The sequence below is a fragment of the Cyprinodon tularosa genome, unplaced genomic scaffold, assembly GCF_016077235.1.
Source record: "Cyprinodon tularosa strain WSP-4 unplaced genomic scaffold, ASM1607723v1 ctg430, whole genome shotgun sequence".
NCBI lineage: Eukaryota > Metazoa > Chordata > Actinopteri > Cyprinodontiformes > Cyprinodontidae > Cyprinodon > Cyprinodon tularosa.
Genome location: NW_024039153.1, coordinates 187,058 through 212,000, shown reverse-complemented (window position 1 = coordinate 212,000; position 24,943 = coordinate 187,058). Strand labels below are relative to the sequence as shown.

At 36.6% G+C, this 24,943-nt stretch overlaps 1 protein-coding gene across 1 annotated transcript in view; it reads left to right on the top strand.

The window, feature by feature from the left end:
* Positions 1 to 266: 266 nt before the first annotated feature.
* adgrf3a (adhesion G protein-coupled receptor F3a) overlaps positions 267 to 24,943 on the top strand; it is a 35,015-nt gene continuing 10,338 nt past the window's right edge. Inside the window, exons 1-9 of the mRNA XM_038299548.1 lie at positions 267 to 326; positions 5,116 to 5,170; positions 5,250 to 5,262; positions 7,293 to 7,421; positions 7,528 to 7,646; positions 7,963 to 8,021; positions 8,109 to 8,233; positions 12,169 to 12,384; positions 14,590 to 14,829. Coding sequence (XP_038155476.1) covers positions 316 to 326; positions 5,116 to 5,170; positions 5,250 to 5,262; positions 7,293 to 7,421; positions 7,528 to 7,646; positions 7,963 to 8,021; positions 8,109 to 8,233; positions 12,169 to 12,384; positions 14,590 to 14,829 — 967 coding nt within the window. The 5' untranslated portion in view covers positions 267 to 315. The remainder of the gene's footprint in view (positions 327 to 5,115; positions 5,171 to 5,249; positions 5,263 to 7,292; positions 7,422 to 7,527; positions 7,647 to 7,962; positions 8,022 to 8,108; positions 8,234 to 12,168; positions 12,385 to 14,589; positions 14,830 to 24,943) is intronic.

Genomic DNA, 24,943 nt, shown 5'->3' with positions numbered 1-24,943 from the left:
AAGATATTTTAATCTAAGCGTTATATCACCTATACATCATATTTGAACATAAAAGAAAAGTATTAATAAGAGGAGTATTATTTTTATTTTTGAATAAAAAGCACATGGAATTGCAAAAACTTTGTTCCATAACAGTTCGAGTTCCATCAAGATGAGGAGATAACGCCAAGAGTGGACGGTCATCTGATTTGGCTGCCAAATTGGAGCCATTCCACTTTGCATGTGAGCAATAAAACTGATGGGAAAACTGGCTTGCTTGTTGGACGGCCGTCTTTTGGCAAGTTTGCTGCTGTTGACTAATGTGCCTCAACAAAGATGAAAAATAGGTGAGTAATGCCGGAATTATGCATTTTCTCAAGGGTTATCTTCACATTTTATTACTTTACAGATGAAAATAATGAAAACAGAAGTTTTAGAAAAGTCGTTTTGATGTATTAATGATGTGGGTTTTGGGGATTCTTCGAAGAAAAAAACCTCTTACAGCTGCTACTATCAAAAATCTGCTGTTTTGAATCAAGTTGAACCCACTGCGGTTATTTTAAATAGGATTTTTAGTCTAACAGGAAGAACATATATAGAAAAATTTAATGTCATTTATTTACAGCTTTTATTAGAGAAGCCCAGAACTTTAATCAATACTCGATTCAAGTCAATAATTTTATCTATGTATGTTTTCCATTGTTGTGATCTAAATGTAGAGGTTTCATCCAGGACTCCTAAAACAGGGAAGGTATTCGATCCCTTAAACTTTTTGACCTTTTGCCACATTTCAGGCTTTAAACGTAAAGATGTAAAATTTAATTCTTTGTGAAGAAACAACAACTAGCAGGACACCATCATGACAGAGAATGAAATTTATTGGATATTTTACACTTTTTTAAAATGGATTTTGTTGGAGTTTTTGCGGCACCAGTGGCTTGTTTTTTTGACAGTAGGCTGACAGGAAAGGGGGAGAGCCATGCAGCTAAGGACCACAGGTCAGTTTCGAACCCAGGTTGGCCGTGTCGAGGAATAAGGCCGCCATACATGGGTCGTGCACGCTAACCACTGCTTCACCTGCACGCCCGAATTTACACTGTTTTTAAAAAAAAACTGAAGAGTGTGCAAAATTAATCGGCCCCTTTACTTTCAGTGCAGCAATCTCTCTCCAGAAGTCCAGTAAGGATCTCTGAATGATCCAATGTTAATGACTGATGATGATGAATAGAATCCACGTGTGTAATCAAGTCCCCGTATAAATGCACCTGCTCTGTGATGGTCCCAGAGGTGGTGGAGGTCTCAGTGCATTTGGAAGGGGCGAGGCTGGACAACAGTTTCAATTGGGAAAAACAGAGATAAAGCAGGTAAAAGAGGAAAATGGAGCTTTGAGAAGCGAAATAAACGGGAATCAGAAGAAAGCGGTTATGAAGAAGAAAGAGTTGTGCAAAGGAAGGTTGTCAGAGAAGAGATAAAAATAAGATATACAGTCATCTGAAGATAAACAGTCATCTGAGCCCCATTGGGATTTTTCGGGGAAATAGGAAAGAAAATTGGGGAAGTCGAATTAGTGAAGGAATTGAGAGATGGAAACCTGCTGATAATTTGTAAAAATTAGCAAAAAAATGAAAGCGTTGGATGTTGAACACCTAGGAAAGTGAGAGGTCATCGATATAAAAGTCGTAGGAGAGAATAAAACAGGGAAAGGAGTGATAACAGGAGTACCACTTAATGAGGATTTAGATCGATTGGAAAAATTACATTATTATAGGCCAGGTCAACAAGATAAAGAGACTTTAGAACAACATACAGTGGGAAAGGGTGACAGCATGTCACTGCTGATGGAGTTCTCGGTTCTACTAGAAATAATTAAAACAGGTTTTACGAGTTTCCCATTTAGGCTGTTCATTCCGCCTCCACTCAGGTGCTACAGGTCTCAACGTTACGGACACGTGGCAGTAGTTTGCAGGGGAAAGCGAAGAGTTCAAAATGCAGTGAACACAGAATTGAAAAGTGCACGGAAGAAACTGAAGAAAGGTGCTGCAACTGTGGAAAGCAGTGGAAATAAAACAGGTTGAGACAACAAAAATTATAAGCTACGCAGAAGCGGTGAAGAAAGTTTGAGGACAAAGGACAGGAGAAATTAATCAAGCTCAGATTAAGGTACAGTGGGAGAAATAAGTATTTGACCCCTTGCTCATTTTGCAGGTTTACCAACTTACAAAGAATGCAACAATCTATCATTTTAATCATATGTACATTCTAACAGTGAAAGACAGAATCCCAAAGAAAATTCCAGAAATTCACATCATATGAATTTATTAAAATTGAAACCATCTGATGAGGAAAAACAAGTGTTTGACCCCCTGGACAAACAGCATGTTAATATTTTGTTGAAAAGCCATTATTGGCTCATATTACTCCGACAATAGAGAAACTCATTTTATTCATGGCGTCTGTCATCAACTGAACAGACCAAGGCAAACATGAGACAGAGAAAAATTTCCAGAGGAGCTGAAAAGGTTTTAGGAGTCAAAGAAGTTAGGAACATAGGTTGGAGATAGAGGGAAGAACAAGAGCATCCGGAACATAAAATATATAGTTAATAATAAATAGTAATTATATTAGACAATTGGTTATATTATAGATGTAAAGTAAAGTAAATACATTTATTGTATGTATACAGTCATTTTTTTCCACAATCCATAACAGTAGGTGGCAGTAATGCACTTTTAAATTGTTTGCCAACCACCATTAAACATCACAAAAGAAGAAGGTCTGTTTAAAGCACAGAGAGCTTCATGAAGAACAATGATTCTGGAAGATAGATCGGTTAATCCACAATGCGTATTCGTATTTTGTTTCACATTTGAGACGCATGCATTGGACTGTGCTTCGGGGCGGGGGGACCATAAGTAGGCCAGTGTAGATGGAAAAATGAAAAATAATACAAAACATTAGGTTTGGTGTAAAAGCAACACAGTTCATCACCCTGAACACACCATACCCACTGTCTAACATGGTGGTGGCAGCATCATGGTCTGGGCCTGCTTTTCTTCAGCAGAAACATGGGAGGTGATTAAAATTGATGGGAAGATGGACGGAGCCAAAGACAGAAGCATTCTAGAAGAAAACCTGTTGGGGTCTGCAAAAGACCTGAGACTGGAGTGGAGAATTATCTTCCAACAAGACAATGATCCAAATGTACTATGGAATGGTTCACAAATAAATGTATCCTCATGGAGCTCCAGCTGTTTTGCAGGAAGAATGGGCAAAAAAGTCAGTCTCTCAATGTGCAAAACTGATAGAGACAGCAGCAATAGCGGGTGGAATCATTCTGCATGCCAGATGTTTCAGTGTATTTCTAAAAAAGTTAAAAATATCACATACATTTTGTTCCACTTCATGATTGTGTCCCACTATTTGGTTCTCCACAAAGAAGTCCGTTTCTATATCTTTATGTTTGAGGCCTGAAATGTGGCAAAAAGTTCAAGGGGGCCGAATAGTTTGACCAGGAACTGCATACGCAAACAGGCCAGTTTGTAACTATAGAAGTGATCGGTAAAAAAATAAAATAAAATCAACTAAAAAATGGGCTGCTCTGATGCGGTGGGTAGCACTGCTGCCTTGCAGCAAGAAGGTTCTGGGTTTGATTCCCGGCCCAGAGTCTTTCTGCATGGAGTTTGCATGTTCTCCCTGTGCATGCGTGGGTTCTCTCTGGGTACTCCAGGAGGGAGGGACTTGTCTTTTTAAATTTGTTTTCTATGAGTTCATCCACCGTTTATTCAGCTATTACCAGCATGAATGCCACACTTGTATAGAAACCTTCTTAAAGTATTTTACATATGGCTTTTATTTTGTTGGAAATTCAAAAAAAAAAGCATTTTTGCAGGATATTTTCATATATATCCTATCTAATGTTCTTACTCCCTGCAATTGTGTGTAAAAATCTCCACTAGCAGCACAGTGTAGATTATGCTATGCACTGAAATTGGTTTTAATAAGCCTTATAGGAAAAGTGGATCTAATCGTGTGTGATGTGTTACATTTAAATGTCAACTTTTGACCTTAGAAACTAAAGGAATTACAGCACTAAATTATATGGCAAACAATATCTCTGTACTGTAATTGCCTTAAAAGAGTTTAGATGTTGAGTTTGCTTTTTTCTGCTTTAACAAATGTTCATGGATCAGAAACACCTTCTAGAATAATTTCTGTAGAACAGAAAACCCATAAGCTTTAGTTTATACATATGTTGTGTATGCTCAGGTGTTGGGTTTTTTAGGAATGAGATATTTACCATTGTGTGATTTAAAGGCTATCAAGTCAGCAGTTAGAGCGCAGGACCCATATATGGAGGCCTTAGTCTTTGACGCAGCCGACCCGGGTTCAAATCTGGCCTGTGGTCCTTTGCCACATGTCCCCCCCCCCCTCTCATACCCTGTTTTCCTGTCAGAAAAACAAGCCACCAGTGCTGTAAAATAAATAAATAGTTTGGAATCAACTCCTTTTTTAGTTTAATCTTCAGCAAGTTTTTTATTTAAAAAAAAAAAAATAAGCCAAACATGTAAAAACATATTTATTACAAATGCATCACTTTAACTGTTTGGCACAAAATAACGCTTTAAAGCCTATTTGAAATTAGATTTTTAAAAGCATGTTTCAGTTTTGTATGCGATCTATGTGGCGTTCCTACTGTGTTCAATGATTGAACAAAAAATTCTACTATCTGGCTGCATATATAGAGCAGGGTTTAAAGATGACATCGTCTTCCACTTATCTAAGATTGTAGTGAAGTGCTTGCAGTTCTACAATTAACAAGAAGATTCCAAGTCAGAGGTTTTTTTAGTCCCAATAGATTCATCGCTCTGTTTCTACAGAAAAAAAAGGTAAACCCCTTTTTCCAAACACCACCTTTAATTCTGAGCCTAACATGCAATAAATTATCTAATCTATCCTCAAGGCCAACAGATCAGTACACTGCTACAATATAGTCCATGTGTTTGCTATACCTGCTTAAACTAGTATCAGAACACTGGAAGGCTAGTGCTTGTTTTTTTTTTTTATTTAAATTTTTTTTTATCAATGTAGTGATTCGATTCAAACTTTGAAATTCTCGTTTTTACTGCTTTATTGCAGGAGCAAAATGCGGATCTTCATGTTTCTCATAATGGTGACTCTAAGCATCAATCAGGTTTGTCATCGTCTATTAAAATGTACTAAAAATCAGACTGAAAACTGAATACATTTTAATATTTTTTTTTTCTTTACAGGCTGCAGAAGCAGGTAAAGATGAAACCTTTTATGCGACTGTCACATCATTCTACATTTGCTGCTGTGTTAAATAATCAGCATGTAAAGTAGCATTACATTGTGTCCACCTTCTGTCTAGTGTGTGAATTTGGATAAAATGAGAGGAAATAAGGTGAACAAACATTGCAGGAATAAGGGCCTCACTTTATTTAATGTATTGTTTCCCATTTAATCATCACCAGACCATCGTAGGAGGAAATTTCTATTCTCTATAACAGGGGTCTTCAATGTTTTCCAGGCCATGGACCCCCAAAATGATGACAAGATGGAGCAGGGACCCCCTAATTATATATATTGTATGAAATTGTATTATATCAAACTGGTCCTACAGTCACTCTATTACAGATGGAGTAATGTAACTAAAGTAATCCCTCCCTGGGATTATTAAAGTATTTCTGATTCCTGGTTGAAGGGACAGGTGTTGTGAATGAAACGGTCCCCAGCTTGAAAGAGCTCCTGTGTGTCGCTGAATGTGAGCATTGATGACTGAAAGACATCTTCTGCCTCCATTTATCTGTTTACTACAGTCTGTTGAATTCACGTTAAAGTGTATTTAAAGACATTTCAATATTTCAATTAGTGGAAAAAAAAAATTGTAGTGGGGAATATAAACAAAATTCTAATCAACTAAAACTTTCACGACCCCCATGCAGTACCACCGCGGACCCCCTGTTGAAGACCTCCGCTCTATAGACAGCCCAACAGGCGGTTAAATAGCTTGTAGTTGAATTAATCAGACAGGAGGTCCAGCCGCAGTGCTTTTGCAGGTACATGAGGCATTTGGCGTGCTGAGGTGAGTGAATTCAAATCAGTGCAGACTGTGTAGCTTAAAGGAATAGTACACCCAAAACATGATTAGCCTTCATTTTCTACTCACCCCCATGCTGAACAACACTCTGGAGTACTTTTTTGATATCTCAAAAGCATCTGGAGATCTGGGAGGCTTCTTTCTGTCTGCTGACATTCAAATAATGGAGGTCTATGGCGCCCGAGGCAGAAAGGTCCATAAAAGTCCACAAAAAACGTGTAAATATTCCTCCATACTGCTCGTCCAATGTATTCCAAGTGTCCTGAGTGGGTAGCGTCCATAATTTACTCGAAACGAAGTCATTTAGAATGTTTTTAGAGCATAAACAGTAGTGTATAGGATTTCCTGAAAGCGCGTTCACGACTCTATGGAAACCGCGGCAGACCAAACCAGATGAAAGTGCGCATTCAGCGTCTGCTCTGCCGATAATACAAGCATAGAAGAAGAAATGTGCTGTTTACCTGTGCAAAGAAAGAAACAACGAAAGAAAAATGTCTGAGGACTTCAGTGTTGAGGAAGAGCATGAGTTCTTTGCCGAGCTGAATGCGCACTTTCATCTGGTTTGGTCTGCCGCGGTTTCCGTAGACTCGTGAACGCGCTTTTAGGAAATCCTATACACTACTGTTTATGCTCTAAAAACATTCTAAATGACTTTGTTTCGAGTAAATTATGGACGCTACCCACTCAGGACACTTGGAATACATTGGACGAGCAGTATGGAGGAATATTGACACGTTTTTTGTGGACTTTTATGGACCTTTCTGCCTCGGGCACCATAGACCTCCATTATTTGAATGTCAGCAGACAGCAAGAAGCCTCCCAGATCTCCAGATGCATTTGAGATATCAAAAAAGTACTCCAGAGTGTTGTTCAGCATGGGGGTGAGTAGAAAATGAAGGCTAATCATGTTTTGGGTGTACTATTCCTTTAACATTAGAGAAGCAGTGTTATCAGGGCGTCACATGCTGCATGTGTTTGGTATATACAGTATTTTGCATCAATTGCCAGGTAATTTAGTGCAAAAAAATGTGAAATCTTGCTTTACTTTAACTCAAAAACATATCCTGATATATCAGTTTCCATTTGAGATGTGGCTCCTCATATGCTACAGAAATGCAAGGTGTGACAGGGTCGGTCCTTTTCCTTAAGCATCATAGTGTTTCTAAGGTTTCACTGTCTCTTCTGTATGTTTCAGCTCGCTCAACCCAAATGTATTATGCTAAAATGACAATAGACAAAAGTGCCCTGAAATATATCACTGGAAAACTAAACTTTTCAGTGAGTGATGACAAGCTGAACATTGAGGATGTTAAAATTACAACAGGTAAAACAGAAATAGATTCTGAAGTCTGATTTAATCCAAATTATTCAATTATTGCATCTTGTCTTTTCTTATTTTACTTTATTATGTTTTTGTCTCCCCTAATAAGAGTGCAGTACGCAGAATGACACCTCCAACAAATCGTGTAAGTGCAGAGAAGGCCACAGATGGAGTGATGAAGCTTGTCAGAAGGAGCACTGCTGCGGTCAGGATGCTTGTGTCCTCCCGGTAACATCGGTTCACATGTGCATTTTAAGCTCTGCAGGCATGTTGGACTTTTGCTGTTTTGTTTGCTTTCCCAAAACAAAGAAAAGAAACTGACCAACCATTAACATTTATGTTTTAATAGTTGGCATCACAGGGCAACTGAAAATGAAAGATTCCACGTATCAAGACTGTCTGACCTCTAAGACGTCACCAGGTTATCGGAAATGTCATGATGACCTGTTGGAATTGGTAATACATTCTAATAAAATTAACAGGAAATGTTTTCATTTTATACCTTTTAGAAAGCCATGACTTGATCCAGTTCATTTATTTTTAGATGAAAGCTTTTTACAGTGAAATAAGAGGATTTGACTCTCTGAAAATAGAAGGCTTCAGGTACTTTTTTGTACAGTAATAAGCAGAATATGTACATGGATGTGTTTGGAAAATGTTACAAAGGAATCTATTTGTTTTTCACTGAAGTATCGGAAGCATTGTCACCAATTTCGCAATGAAGATCGTCTCCGGAAATGTTTCGCAACGTTTGTTTGAGCAATCCAAAATGCTGTCTAAGAATCTGTCTGCTGAAATGATACTGGAGACAACAGGTAAGTACTTTGCATCTCTTTGGTTGCATATGTTCACTTGGTAAAATACAGGGTAGTTTGTGTGCAAGACATACGTACAGTGGGTGAAATAAGTATTGACCATTTTTCTCTGTGTAAATATTTCTAGAGGCGCTATTGAGATGGCATTTTCACCAGATGTCGGTAACAATCTAATCCACACATACAAGGAAATCAAACCATTGATGTCCAGAAATTAAGTTATGTGTAATAATGAGGAATGGCACAAGGAAAATGTATTAGACAGGTGAAGAAAGGGAGGCGCAAAAAGGAATGGAAAGCCAAGACAGTGGCTGAAATCTCTCAGTGATTAAGTCCTGCCTCTTGTCAGTGCAAATTAATATCAGCTAGTTCAGTCCCACATGATGACGTATAAAAAGGTGACTCTGGTATCACACAAGAAACATGTCATGGGTGAAAGTAAAGAGCTTTCTCAAGATCTCCAGCATTGGTTTAACAAGAGTTTCTAAAGTTGTGAATGTTCTGGTGAGCACTGTTGGGGCTTTAATCCGGAAGTGGAAAGATCATTTCACCACGAACCGACCACGACCAGGTGCTCCTCACAATATTTATAATTTAACTTTATTGATCTTACATTAGATACATTTATTTCTGCATTTAACCCGTCCCCTTGGGCTGCCATTGTGTGGTGCCCGGGGAGCAGTGTGGGGTTAAGGGTCTTGCTCTATGTGTGGATTGCAGGTTGTAGGGATTGAAACAGGTACTTGCAACCTTCTCAGAGCACAGACACGCTGCTCTAACCACTAGGCCAACGCTCCCTTTCTGACAGAGGGGTGAAAAGATTTATCAGAAGAGTTGTCCAAGAGCCAAAGACCACTTGTGGAGAGCTTCAGAAAGAGCTGGAATTAGCAGGTACAATTGTTTCAAAGAAAATAAGTAATGCACTCAATCGCCATGGCCTGTATGCATGCTCATCATGCAAGACTCCACTGCTGAAGAAAAAGCATGTTGAAGCTAGTTTAAAGTTTGTTTCACAACATTTTGATAAGCCTGTGAAATACTGGGAGACCAAAATTGAACTCTTTAGATGCCATAATATGGATCAAGTTTGGAGGTGGGAACATCATGGCATGGAGCTGTTCTTCAGCATATGGTACTGGCAAACAGCAAATAACTGACGGAAGGATGAATGGAAAAATGTCTAGAAACATTTGTGATAAGAATTTGCCACCGCCTAACCAATCTGCTACCAGGATGGTAAAAATTAAACGTTGGTGGACATTTCAGCAAGACAATGACCCCAAACACATTGCTAAGGAAACTCAATAGGTTTGAGACAAATAAAATCAAGCTGCTAGAATGTCCCAGCCAATCATCTGACTCAAATCCAATAGAAAACGTCATGAAACGAGGACAGATGGACCCAGTATTCAAGGAGATGTGGTGGCTTTCAATGGTAGAATCACAAAAATCAGGACACCTTCAGTCGATCATCTGATTGCCCCAGGACGGAAGAAGAAGCATTTATTTTAAAGGTCAAATTGACATGCTGTCCACGTATCAAGCGCTGAACATTCCAACAGAACATATCTGGCTTTTTCTTAACTCTCATTCCAATCTGGGCGTTTATATAGTTTCAACATTGCACTGTGTGGATGCACGTGCACGACTGGACGCTCTGAAGAACTTCCTGGAAGCTTCTTGGCCTGTGACCCGATTGCGTGCGAGTCGGCCTTTAAGACCCTGTTTTTGCCAAGATTTGATACTCTGTGTTACCAAGTGAGCTTAAGGTCACAATAACATAAGTCAACACAATTTGCTTCTATAGAGACAGTCAGCGGGCAAGTTCAAAACGTGTATTTAATGAAAAACAAAACTAAAAGGGGAGCTGCTAGGATCTGTGGCCTGCGGCGACTGCAGGTAGGGGGCGGGGCACCGCCCAATCATAGACACTCTGTTGTGGGAGAAACACAGGTAAGTGACCACAATCATCTGACAGAAGATGATTATCTGAGTTAGTCACTTACCTGATTTAACAGTCCAGTCCAAGAGTGTCCCCAGTGCTGCAGTCCAAGAGGTCTTGCAGGAAGCAGATCCTGTTCAGGGATTCAGAACAGATAGAGACAGACAGAAAAGGCAGGATCCAGATCAGGCAGAAGCAGACAGGTGACAGGATCCAGGCTTCCAGGCAAAAACAAGCTCCCAGACAGGTTCAGAGTCTGACAGGGTCTGGAAGCGTGACCGGGCGGCCACACACAGGAGAAGACAGAATCAGGTGCAGATGGGCAGGCACAGTGGCAGATGGTAGCCGAGACAGGACGTGGAACCAGAACTGAATGCAGGACCTTTAAACTGGTCTCCAGCTTGGAGCCAGGCTTACTTGGATAAAAACTGAACCTCCCCGAGTACAGAGCCAAAAACCCAGAGGGCTCAGCAGGGGAGGAACAGTGGACGATCAGGAGACGAGACAGACACAAAACCCTCTATTCACTGGCCGCCAGGATCCAGGACAAGAACCTTGGAATCAAATAAAGAGAACTGGATCTAACAGAAAAGCAAATAATGATCTGGTCCTGAATGCTCAGGCTGAAGAAAATATAAACCAAAGGAAACAGGTGAGAGGAATAAATGATAATTAAGGCAGGGAGGGAAAACGACAGGTGAAAGAAATAAAACATTAAGGGAGAGCAAACAGAGCAGATCATGACAGAAAAACTATGGAAATAGAATAGAATTTAACTTTATTGTACACTGTCACAAGTACAAAGCAATGAAATGTAGTTTGCATCTATCCTGAAGTGGTATACAGGATATACATATTTATTTACATGTGTAGAGAGACTATGTATGCATGGACCATAAATTGAATATATAACCTGAGAGTAATTGTAAGAGGCTATAAAAATTAAATAAATACGGAACCTATATACAGATTATACAGGAAAGTAGGATATGGATTAGATATATGTTAGTGGGGTAGTAATAAATAATGACAGATAAGAGCAGATAAAAGTTTACAGATTCTGTACAGCTATAGTTGAGAAGTGTGTTTAAGTGGTGTTGGATCCGTTGGTTGTTGTTGGAAAGAACTAAAGATCAGAGTTCATAGAAGAAGACCCGCCAAACCTTCACGATCTAAAGACAGCTTGTGTGGAAGAATGGGCCAAAATCACACCTGAGTAATACATGCAACTCATTCCTCCATACAGGAGGTATCCTGAAGCTGCCAAAGTATTGAATAAATTTCAGTAAGTGTGTTCAATGCACTTTATTACACATAACTTTATTTCTGGATATCTATGGTTTGATTTCGTTGTATGTGTGGATTGCTTGGATTGTTACCAACATCTGGTGGAAACTTCATGTCAATAGCACCTCTAGAAATTTGTTTACTGAGAAAAATGGTGATAGTTTAAATACTTATTTTATCCACTGTATATTTTGGAATTGTGGCAAACACTGATTGGGAGAAATCAGTCTTTTTTCAAACATATTGAGATATTTCTTTAATGTTGCTTTCAGCTACTTGGCAGCATCTCAGACTAATTTCCATCCTGTCTTTTTTTTGAATTTTTAAAATAATTAGTTTTTTTCCCAGATTTTATTGCCATCTCATGTTCGGATCCTTTTACACTTCTTTGTGGTTTGGTTAAAGGAGGAAAAAATTAGAACATGCTGAGCCACCTGAACCATATTCAGGCTAGCCAAGTTCTCTAAAAGTGAGGAAAATTATGAAGTCAAATACGAAGGTTCATTCATTAAACCAGTATAGTGGGATCATGCTTGTGCTGCCTCTGTAGTGAAGCTTTTTTTTTCATATCTAAAAGCAACATTTTTTATATCAGTATAAAGATATGTTCAAATTTATCATGGTTTTGTTTGGGGGGTTTTTTCTTTCTTTTTTGAGACTATAAATTCTTAGAAAGTATAAGTTTTTAAATCCCTCATCCTTTCAGGTGTCGTCAATTTGATATTACCAAGTCAACCAGTAAAGTACAACACTACCACTAAAATCCAGTGTACAACATTGGAAGACCTGAATGCTGAGCCAAACTGGAATCTGAAAAGAGACGGTAAAGAGTTTCTTATAACTAATGGAAGAATCTCAACGTTGACGAAAGAAGCAAAACACAGCTCCATTGAATTAAAAACAACAGATGAACTCTGGGAAGGTATGTTTGTTAACGTTACAACATTTCATATCTTTTGCTTGCAAAGATATTAACTTGATTTATCAAAATAATGTGTTTTTGTATCGTTTTTCAAAAATGGAGCTCTGTGTGTCTTATCCCTAAAGCTGCAGTTATAAATTAAGCATAATATGCATGAATCTCTGCCCAGTTAGTGGTCCAGTAACCCTTTGGGAAGAAACATTGCCTTTTTCCTCAGAGCGCTGTCACACCTTGCTGATTTAGCCAGAGTATGCCTGATGTCCCAGAATCTTATAAAACACTGTCATAAGCTGAACTTTCTATGTATTTTTTCAATTTTGGGCATATACATAGATTAGTTATAAAGAGTCCAGAACTTCTGTTTAACGACAGCCAACTTATGCATAACGCATGGCAGCGTAATGCCCATGAAATGTCACAAGCCAGTGTCCTGAGTGGGTAAGCAATGCGCCCAGAGGTACCTAACATGCATAAAAAGATGTCTTTCAGTGGGGTATTAACCTAGCTGCTGTTTACCGCCTGCCATAAAAAGAAAGAATACAAAACAAAAAGAAAGAAAGGTTTGCAATCGCAGCAGATTCAGAGTCATGTCTGCTAGGAAGTTTATTGGTCATGGGCGTGAACGCAGGGAGGATCCATCACACTCACCTTCACACTCACTCTATGATGGGGATGAAGTCCGGAGGAGAACTGACCCTGTCCTCCTGTGAACCCCCTTTATACCAAAACGCTTCCAATACGCCATTATACAGTAGCTGGAAGTTAGAAACATGTTCAGCCCTCGTCTGGAACACGTCAATTACATTGATATGCGTTGGAGAGAAGTTCTGGATAAGTTAAACATAAGTTATGAACAAGTTACTCATAGGATTTGGATAAGCTAGATGCCATGATTTATGAGTAATTTACACATAACGTATGTCAGTGATCTGATAACTTATGTGTAACTTATACACCACGTATGAGCATATGCTGGCATACCTCTTGAAGTACATGCCGTATGTTGACGTGTGCCAGTGTGTTTCAGCGTACTGCTGCTCATAACTTATACAAAACCTACCCATACCTTATCCAACGTATGCCAGCGTTTTTGCCAGATTTTCCGTACGTCAGGTATACGCTGCTCTAAATCATCAAGGTGTGACAGGGGCTTTACTATGAGCACTGACCTTTATGTGTTTTATAAAGATATTAAATAATAGACAAACACTGTGAAGCTAAATTGGTCTCAGTTTTGACAAATACACAGAGCGCCCTTGTATAAGCCAAGAAACAAGCACAAGGAAGCAACAGAGAGCAACTCACAAAGACACAGAATTACAAAGAAACTAAAAATAAACTTAAACAGAAGGCAGAACTCTGACAGTTTAACTAAAAACCGAAAGTGAAAACTTGAACGGAACCAAAAATCTGGATCAACAGATCATGACAGTGTTGCTTTACATTTGGGTGCAGAAGTCACCCAGCAGAGGGCCCTGTCCAGTTTCCTCCCTCCAGTCAAGAACATTAAGCAGACTGGCTGCTGGTTTCTATAACCCAGCCAAAAGGCCAAGACAACAGACAGTGTTCTTTCTCCTTTCTAATAGCATGTGGATGCAACTAGCCTGTGTGTATAATTGAGGCGTACTATTTCTAGCAGGTATAGCTCTACCTCTTCTTGTCCTCCAGAGTCTGCTTAAGTTTCTTGGTATTAGGTTGCCAATGCCTCTCTTAGCCTAGTGTGCATCATAGTTCCTCTGGCCGATAGCGGGCCAACTGAGGAATGACCTGTGACCCTTGGCAAGTGCATCTCAGGCCAGTAGCCTTTACTCAAAAAACATAAACATGCAAAAAGCAAAACTTTAGCAAACTGAAGAAACCTGTCATTACGGAAAACTTAAATCAATTCTAAAACAAACTATGTAATTAACAAAAGTTGCCATTATCTCAGATTTACATTGAGGAACTGTAACAATGCTCTGTAATAGTTTGCCATTTTAGTTAAACTAAGAAGACAAGTTCCCTTAACGCTAATCTGTGTTTTGCGACTAAGTCATTCTCATTGTTTAGGCAACTACTGTGCCTTTGTTAGTGCTTTACTTGTCAAAAAAAGCAGGACATTAGAAATAATCTTGATTTAATGTTTTTTATATAATGCCTGTCTAATCCTGTGAGATATTTTTTACACATGCTGCCTCTGTCTGAATCCTCCTCCTATTTACCTAGGAGAGTACATATGTCTCTTTGAACAACATATAAACAAAACAATAATAAAAAACAAAGCCAGTGCGCCATTGGATGTCTGCCTCCTACCCAAGATAGAAATTTCTGCAGAGCCAAGATTTCCTCGTTGCACAACTTCTGAGGACATCTTTTATGTCAATGTGAAATGTAAGATAAAGAAAACCACTGAAAATTACGCTGTGGAATGGACTGAAGGTGTCTCTCCAAACGACCACACTGATGGTAGGAAAATCAGTTTCTTGTTTATACATATGTATGTATGTAAGTATGTATGTATGTATGTATCGTATGTATCGTATGTATGTATGTATGTATGTATGTATGTATCGTATGTATGTATGTATGTATGTATCGTATGTATCGTATGTATGTATGTATGTACGCATGTACGTAAGTATGTACGTATGTATGTACGTATGTATGTACGTAAGTATGTATGTACGCATGTATGTATGTACGTACGCATGTATGTATGTATGTATGTACGTAAGTATGTATGTATGTATGTACGTATGTATGTATGTACGTAAGTATGTATGTACGTATGTATGTATGTATGTACGTACGCATGTATGTATGTATGTATGTACTTAAGTATGTATGTACGTATGTATGTACGTATGTATGTATGTACGTAAGTATGTATGTACGTATGTATGTATGTATGTACGTACGCATGTATGTACGTATGTATGTACGTACGCATGTATGTATGTATGTATGTATGTACGTATGTATGTACGTATGTATGTATGTACGTAAGTATGTATGTATGTACGTACGCATGTATGTACGTATGTATGTACGTATGTGTGTATGTACGTAAGTATGTATGTATGTACGTACGCATGTATGTACGTATGTATGTATGTACGTAAGTATGTATGTATGGACGTACGCATGTATGTACGTATGTATGTACGTATGTATGTATGTATGTACGTAAGTATGTATATATGTACGTACGCATGTATGTACGTATGTATGTACGTATGTATGTATGTACGTAAGTATGTATGTATGTACGTACGCATGTATGGACGTATGTATGTACGTATGTATGTATGCACGTATGTATGTACGTAAGTATGTATGTATGTACGTACGCATGTATGTACGTATGTATGTACGTATGTATGTATGTACGTATGTATGTATGTATGTACATACGCATGTATGTACGTATGTATGTACGTACGCATGTATGTACGTATGTATGTATGTATGTACGTACGCATGTATGTACGTATGTATGTACGTAAGTATGTATGTATGTATGTATGTACGTATGTATGTACGTATGTATGTATGTTCGTATGTACGTATGTATGTATGTATGTATGTATGTACGTACGTACGTATGTATGTACGTACGTATGTATGTACGTATGTATGTACGTAAGTATGTATGTATGTACGTACGCATGTATGTACGTATGTATGTACGTATGTATGTATGTACGTATGTATGTACATATGTATGTACGTAAGTATGTATGTATGTATGTATGTATGTATGTATGTACGTACGCATGTATGTACGTATGTATGTATGTATGTATGTATGTATGTATGTATGTATGTATCGTATGTATGTATGTATGTATCGTATGTATGTATGTATCGTATGTATGTATGTATGTATGTATGTATGTATGTATGTATATATGTATGTCTGTATGTATCTTATGTATCGTATGTATCGTATGTAATGTATGTATTGTATGTATGTATGTACGTATGTATGTATGTACGTATGTATGTACGTATGTATGTATGTACGTAAGTATGTATGTATGTACGTACGCATGTATGTACGTATGTATGTACGTAAGTATGTATGTACGTATGTTTGTATGTATGTACGTACGCATGTATGTACATATGTATGTACGTAAGTATGTATGTACGTATGTATGTATGTACGTACTCATGTCTGTACGTATGTATGTATGTAAGTATGTATGTACGTATGTATGTATGTACGTACGCATGTATGTACGTAAGTAGGTATGTATGTACGTACGCATGTATGTACGTATGTATGTATGTACGTATGTATGTACGTAAGTATGTATGTATGTATATATGTATGTACGTACGCATGTATGTACGTATGTATGTACATATGTATGTATGTACGTATGTATGTACGTAAGTATGTATGTATGTATGTATCGTATGTATCGTATGTATGTATGTATGTATGTATGTATGTATCATATGTATGTATGTATGTATGTATGTATGCATGTATGTATGCATGTATGTATGCATGTATGTATGCATGTATGTATGTATGTATGCATGTATGTATGTATGTATGCATGTATGTACGCATGTATGTACGTATGTATGTACGTATGTACGTACGCATGTATGTACGTACGCATGTACGTAAGTATGTACGTATGTATGTACGTATATATGTACGTAAGTATGTATGTACGTATGTATGTACGTACGCATGTATGTATGTATGTATGTACGTAAGTATGTATGTATGTATGTATGTACGTATGTATGTATGTACGTAAGTATGTATGTACGTATGTATGTATGTATGTACGTACGCATGTATGTATGTATGTATGTACGTAAGTATGTATGTACGTATGTATGTACGTATGTATGTATGTACGTAAGTATGTATGTACGTATGTATATATGTATGTACGTATGTACGCATGTATGTACGTATGTATGTACGTACGCATGTATGTACTTATGTATGTATGTACGTATGTATGTACGTATATATGTACGTAAGTATGTATGTATGTACGTACGCATGTATGTACGTATGTATATACGTATGTTTGTATGTACGTAAGTATGTATGTATGTACGTACGCATGTATGTACGTATGTATGTACGTAAGTATGTATGTACATAAGTATGTATGTATGTATGTACGCATGTATGTATGTATGTATGTACGCATGTATGTATGTACGTAAGTATGTATGTATGTACGTACGCATGTATGTACGTATGTATGTATGTACGTAAGTATGTATGTATGTACGTACGCATGTATGTACGTATGTATGTACGTATGTATGTATTTACGTATGTATGTACGTAAGTATGTATCTATGTACGTACGCATGCATGTACGTATGTATGTACGTATGTATGTATGTACGTAAGTATGTATGTATGTACGTACGCATGTATGTACGTATGTATGTACGTATGTATGTATGTACGTATGTATGTACGTAAGTATGTATGTATGTACGTACGCATGTATGTACGTATGTATGTACGTATGTATGTATGTATGTACGTAAGTATGTATGTATGTACGTACGCATGTATGTACATATGTATGTACGTAAGTATGTATGTACGTATGTATGTACGTAAGTATGTATGTATGTATGTATGTATGTACGTACGCATGTATGTATGTATGTATGTACGTAAGTATGTATGTACGTATGTATGTATGTACGTAAGTATGTGTGTACGTATGTATGTATGTATGTACGTACGCATGTATGTACGTATGTATGTACGTACGCATGTATGTACGTATGCATGTACGTACGTACGCATGTATGTACGTATGTATGTACGTAAGTATGTATTCATGTACGTACGTATGTATGTACGTACATATGTATGTATGTATGTATGTACGTATGTATGTATGTATGTATGTACTTATGTATGTATGTACGTACGTATGTATGTACGTATGTATATATGTACGTATGTACGTATGTATGTATGTATGTATGTACGTACGTACGTATGTGTGTACTCATGTATGTATGTACGTATGTATGTACGTATGTATGTATGTACGTATGTACGTATGTATGTATGTACGTATGTATGTATGTATCGTATGTATGTATGTATGTATCGTATGTATGTATATATCGTATGTATGTATGTATGTATGTATGTATATATGTATGTCTGTATGTATCTTATGTATCGTATGTATCGTATGTAATGTATGTATTGTATGTATGTATGTACGTATGTATGTATGTACGTATGTATGTACGTATGTATGTATGTACGTAAGTATGTATGTATGTACGTACGCATGTATGTACGTATGTATGTATGTACGTATGTATGTACGTATGTATGTATGTATGTACGTATGTACGTATGTATGTATGTACGTATGTATGTATGTATGTATCGTATGTATGTATGTATGTATCGTATGTATGTATATATCGTATGTATGTATGTATGTATGTATGTATGTATGTATGTATATATGTATGTCTGTATGTATCTTATGTATCGTATGTATCGTATGTAATGTATGTATTGTATGTATGTATGTACGTATGTATGTACGTATGTATGTATGTACGTAAGTATGTATGTATGTACGTACGCATGTATGTACGTATGTATGTACGTAAGTATGTATGTACGTATGTTTGTATGTATGTACGTACGCATGTATGTACATATGTATGTACGTAAGTATGTATGTACGTATGTATGTATGTACGTACTCATGTCTGTACGTATGTATGTATGTAAGTATGTATGTACGTATGTATGTATGTACGTACGCATGTATGTACGTATGTATGTACGTAAGTATGTATGTATGTATGTATGTACGTAAGTATGTATGTATGTACGTACGCATGTATGTACGTATGTATGTACGTAAGTATGTATGTATGGACGTACGCATGTATGTACGTATGTATGTACGTATGTATGTATGTATGTATGTATGTATGTACGTATGTATGTACGTACGCATGTATGTACGCATGTATGTACGCATGTCTGTACGTATGTATGTACGTATGTGTGTATGTAAGTAAGTATGTATGTATGTACGTACGCATGTATGTACGTATGTATGTACGTACGTATGTATGTACGTATGTATGTACGTAAGTATGTATGTATGTACGTACGCATGTATGTACGTATGTATGTACGTATGTATGTATGTACGTATGTATGTACGTAAGTATGTATGTATGTATATATGTATGTACGTACGCATGTATGTACGTATGTATGTACGTAAGTATGTATGTATGTACGTACGCATGTATGTACGTATGTATGTACGTATGTATGTATGTATGTATGTATGTACGCATGTATGTACGTATGTACGTAAGTATGTATGTATGTATGTATGCATGTATGTACGTATGTATGTACGTATGTATGTATGTACGTACTCATGTATGTACGTATGTATGTATGTAAGTATGTATGTACGTATGTATGTATGTACGTACGCATGTATGTACGTATGTATGTACGTAAGTATGTATGTACGTAAGTATGTATGTACGTATGTATGTACGTATGTATGTATGTACGTAAGTATGTATGTATGTACGTACGCATGTATGTACGTATGTATGTACGTAAGTATGTATGTATGGACGTACGCATGTATGTACGTATGTATGTACGTATGTATGTATGTATGTATGTATGTATGTATGTATGTATGTACGTATGTATGTACGTACGCATGTATGTACGCATGTATGTACGTATGTATGTACGTATGTATGTATGTAAGTAAGTATGTATGTATGTACGTACGCATGTATGTACGTATGTATGTACGTACGTATGTATGTACGTATGTATGTACGTAAGTATGTATGTATGTACGTATGTATGTACGTATGTAGGTACGTATGTATGTATGTACGTATGTATGTACGTAAGTATGTATGTATGTATATATGTATGTACGTACGCATGTATGTACGTATGTATGTACGTAAGTATGTATGTATGTACGTACGCATGTATGTACGTATGTATGTACGTATGTATGTATGTATGTATGTATGTACGCATTTATGTACGTATGTACGTAAGTATGTATGTATGTATGTATGCATGTATGTACGTATGTATGTACGTAAGTATGTCTGTACGTTTGTATGTATGTACGCAGGTATGTACGTATGTATATACGTAAGTATGTATGCATGTACGTACGTATGTATGTATATATGTACGTATGTATGTATTTATGTATGTACGTATCTATGTATGTACATATGTATGTACGTATGTATGTATGTATGTATGTACGTAAGTATGTATGTATGTACGTACGCATGTATGTACGTATGTATGTACGTATGTATGTATGTACATAAGTATGTATTTATGTATGTACGCATGTATGTACGTATGTATGTACGTATGTATGTATGTATGTACGTAAGTATGTATGTATGTACGTACGCATGTATGTACGTATGTATGTATGTACGTAAGTATGTATGTATGTACGTACGCATGTATGTACGTATGTATGTACGTATGTATGTACGTAAGTATGTATGTATGTACGTACGCATGTATGTACGTATGTATGTACGTATGTATGTATGTACGTAAGTATGTATGTATGTACGTACGCATGTATGTACGTATGTATGTATGTACGTATGTATGTACGTAAGTATGTACGTATGTACGTATGTTTGTATGTACGTAAGTATGTATGTACGTATGTATGTACATATGTATGTATGTACGTAAGTATGTATGTACGTATGTATGTATGTATGTAAGTACGCATGTATGTACGTATGTATGTATGTATGTACGTAGGCATGTATGTACATATGTATGTACGTATATATGTATGTACGTATGTATGTATGTACGTAAGTATGTATGTATGTACGTACGTATGTATGTACGTATGTATGTATGTACGTAAGTATGTATGTATGTACGTACGCATGTATGTACGTATGTATGTACGTATGTATGTATGTACGTAAGTATATATGTATGTACGTACGCATGTATGTACGTATGTATGTACGTATGTATGTATGTACGTAAGTATGTATGTATGTACGTACGCATGTATGTACGTATGTATGTACGTATGTATGTATGTACGTAAGTATGTATGTATGTACGTACGCATGTATGTACATATGTATGTACGTGAGTATGTATGTACATATGTATGTACGTACGCATGTATGTACGTATGTATGTACGTAAGTATGTATGTACGTATGTACGTATGTATGTATGTATGTACGTACGCATGTATGTATGTATGTATGTACGTAAGTATGTATGTACGTATGTATGTACATATGTATGTATGTACGTAAGTATGTATGTACGTATGTATGTACATATGTATGTATGTACGTAAGTATGTATGTACGTATGTATGTATGTATGTACGTACGCATGTATGTACGTATGTATGTACCTAGGCATGTATGTACATATGTATGTACGTATATATGTATGTACGTATGTATGTATGTACGTAAGTATGTATGTATGTACGTACGCATGTATGTACGTATGTATGTACGTATGTATGTATGTACGTAAGTATGTATGTATGTACGTACGCATGTATGTACGTATGTATGTATGTATGTACGTATGTATGTACGTAAGTATGTATGTATGTACGTACGCATGTATGTACGTATGTATGTACGTATGTATGTACGTAAGTATGTATGTACGTATGTATGTATGTACGTACGCATGTATGTATGTACATAAGTATGTATGTACGTATGTATGTACATATGTATGTATGTACGTAAGTATGTATGTACGTATGTATGTACATATGTATGTATGTACGTAAGTATGTATGTACGTATGTATGTATGTATGTACGTACGCATGTATGTACGTATGTACGTAGGCATGTATGTACATATGTATGTACGTATATATGTATGTACGTATGTATGTATGTACGTAAGTATGTATGTATGTACGTACGCATGTATGTACGTATGTATGTACGTATGTATGTATGTACGTAAGTATGTATGTACGTATGTATGTATGTACGTAAGTATGTATGTACGTATGTATGTACGTATGTATGTATGTATGTACGTAAGTATGTATGTATGTACGTATGTATGTACGTATGTATGTATGTATGTACGTAAGTATGTATGTATGTAAGTATGTATGTACGTATGTATGTATGTACGTACGCATGTATGTACGTATGTATGTACGTATATATGTACGTATGTATGTATGTATGTACGTACGCATGTATGTACGTATGTATGTACGTAAGTATATATACACGTATGTATGTATGTACGTATGTATGTACGTACGCATGTATGTACGTATGTATGTATGTATGTACGTAGGCATGTATGTACATATGTATGTACGTATGTATGTACGTATGTATGTATGTACGTTAGTATGTATGTATGTACGTACGCATGTATGTACGTATGTATGTACGTAAGTATGTATGTACGTATGTATGTATGTATGTATGTACACATGTATGTACGTATGTATGTACGTAAGTATGTATGTACGTATGTATGTATGTACGTAAGTATGTATGTACGTATGTATGTATGTATGTACGTATGCATGTATGTACATATGTATGTACGTATGTATGTACGTAAGTATGTATGTATGTACGTATGCATGTTTGTACGTATGTATGTACGTAAGTATGTATGTATGTACGTATGCATGTATGTACGTATGTATGTACGTAAGTATGTCTGTACGTATGTATGTATGTATGTATGTACGCAGGTATGTACGTATGTATGTACGTAAGTATGTATGCATGTACGTACGTATGTATGTATGTACGTATGTATGTATGTATGTACGTATCTATGTATGTACGTATGTATGTATGTACGTATGTACGTATGTATGTATGTATGTACGTACGCATGTATGTACGTATGTATGTACGTAAGTATGTATGTACGTATGTTTGTATGTATGTACGTACGTACGTATGTACATATGTATGTACGTATGTTTGTATGTATGTACGTACGTACGTATGTACATATGTATGTACGTAAGTATGTATGTACGTATGTATGTATGTATGTACGTACGCATGTATGTACGTATGTATGTACGTAAGTATGTATGTACGTATGTATGTATGTACGTAAGTATGTATGTACGTATGTATGTACGTATGTATGTATGTATGTACGTAAGTATGTATGTATGTACGTACGCATGTATGTACGTATGTATGTACGTAAGTATGTATGTACGTATGTTTGTATGTATGTACGTACGTACGTACGTACGTATGTACGTATGTTTGTATGTATGTACGTACGTACGTATGTACATATGTATGTACGTAAGTATGTATGTACGTATGTATGTATGTACGTACGCATGTATGTACGTATGTATGTACGTAAGTATGTCTGTACGTATGTATGTATGTATGTACGCAGGTATGTACGTATGTATGTACGTAAGTATGCATGCATGTACGTACGTATGTATGTATGTATGTACGTATGTATGTATGTACGTATCTATGTATGTACGTATGTATGTACGTATGTATGTATGTACGTATGTACGTATGTATGTATGTATGTACGTACGTACGTATGTATGTACGTACGCATGTATGTACGTATGTATGTACGTAAGTATGTATGTACGTATGTTTGTATGTATGTACGTACGTACGTATGTACATATGTATGTACGTATGTTTGTATGTATGTACGTACGTACGTATGTACATATGTATGTACGTAAGTATGTATGTACGTATGTATGTATGTACGTACGCATGTATGTACGTATGTATGTACGTAAGTATGTCTGTACGTATGTATGTATGTATGTACGCAGGTATGTACGTATGTATGTACGTAAGTATGCATGCATGTACGTACGTATGTATGTATGTATGTACGTATGTATGTATGTACGTATCTATGTATGTACGTATGTATGTACGTATGTATGTATGTACGTATGTACGTATGTATGTACGTATGTACGTATGTATGTATGTATGTACGTACGCATGTATGTACGTATGTATGTACGTAAGTATGTATGTACGTATGTTTGTATGTATGTACGTACGTACGTATGTACATATGTATGTACGTATGTTTGTATGTATGTACGTACGTACGTATGTACATATGTATGTACGTAAGTATGTATGTACGTATGTATGTATGTATGTACGTACGCATGTATGTACGTATGTATGTACGTAAGTATGTATGTACGTATGTATGTATGTACGTAAGTATGTATGTACGTATGTATGTACGTATGTATGTATGTATGTACGTAAGTATGTATGTATGTACGTACGCATGTATGTACGTATGTATGTACGTAAGTATGTCTGTACGTATGTATGTATGTATGTACGCAGGTATGTACGTATGTATGTACGTAAGTATGCATGCATGTACGTACGTATGTATGTATGTATGTACGTATGTATCTATGTACGTATCTATGTATGTACGTATGTATGTACGTATGTATGTATGTACGTATGTA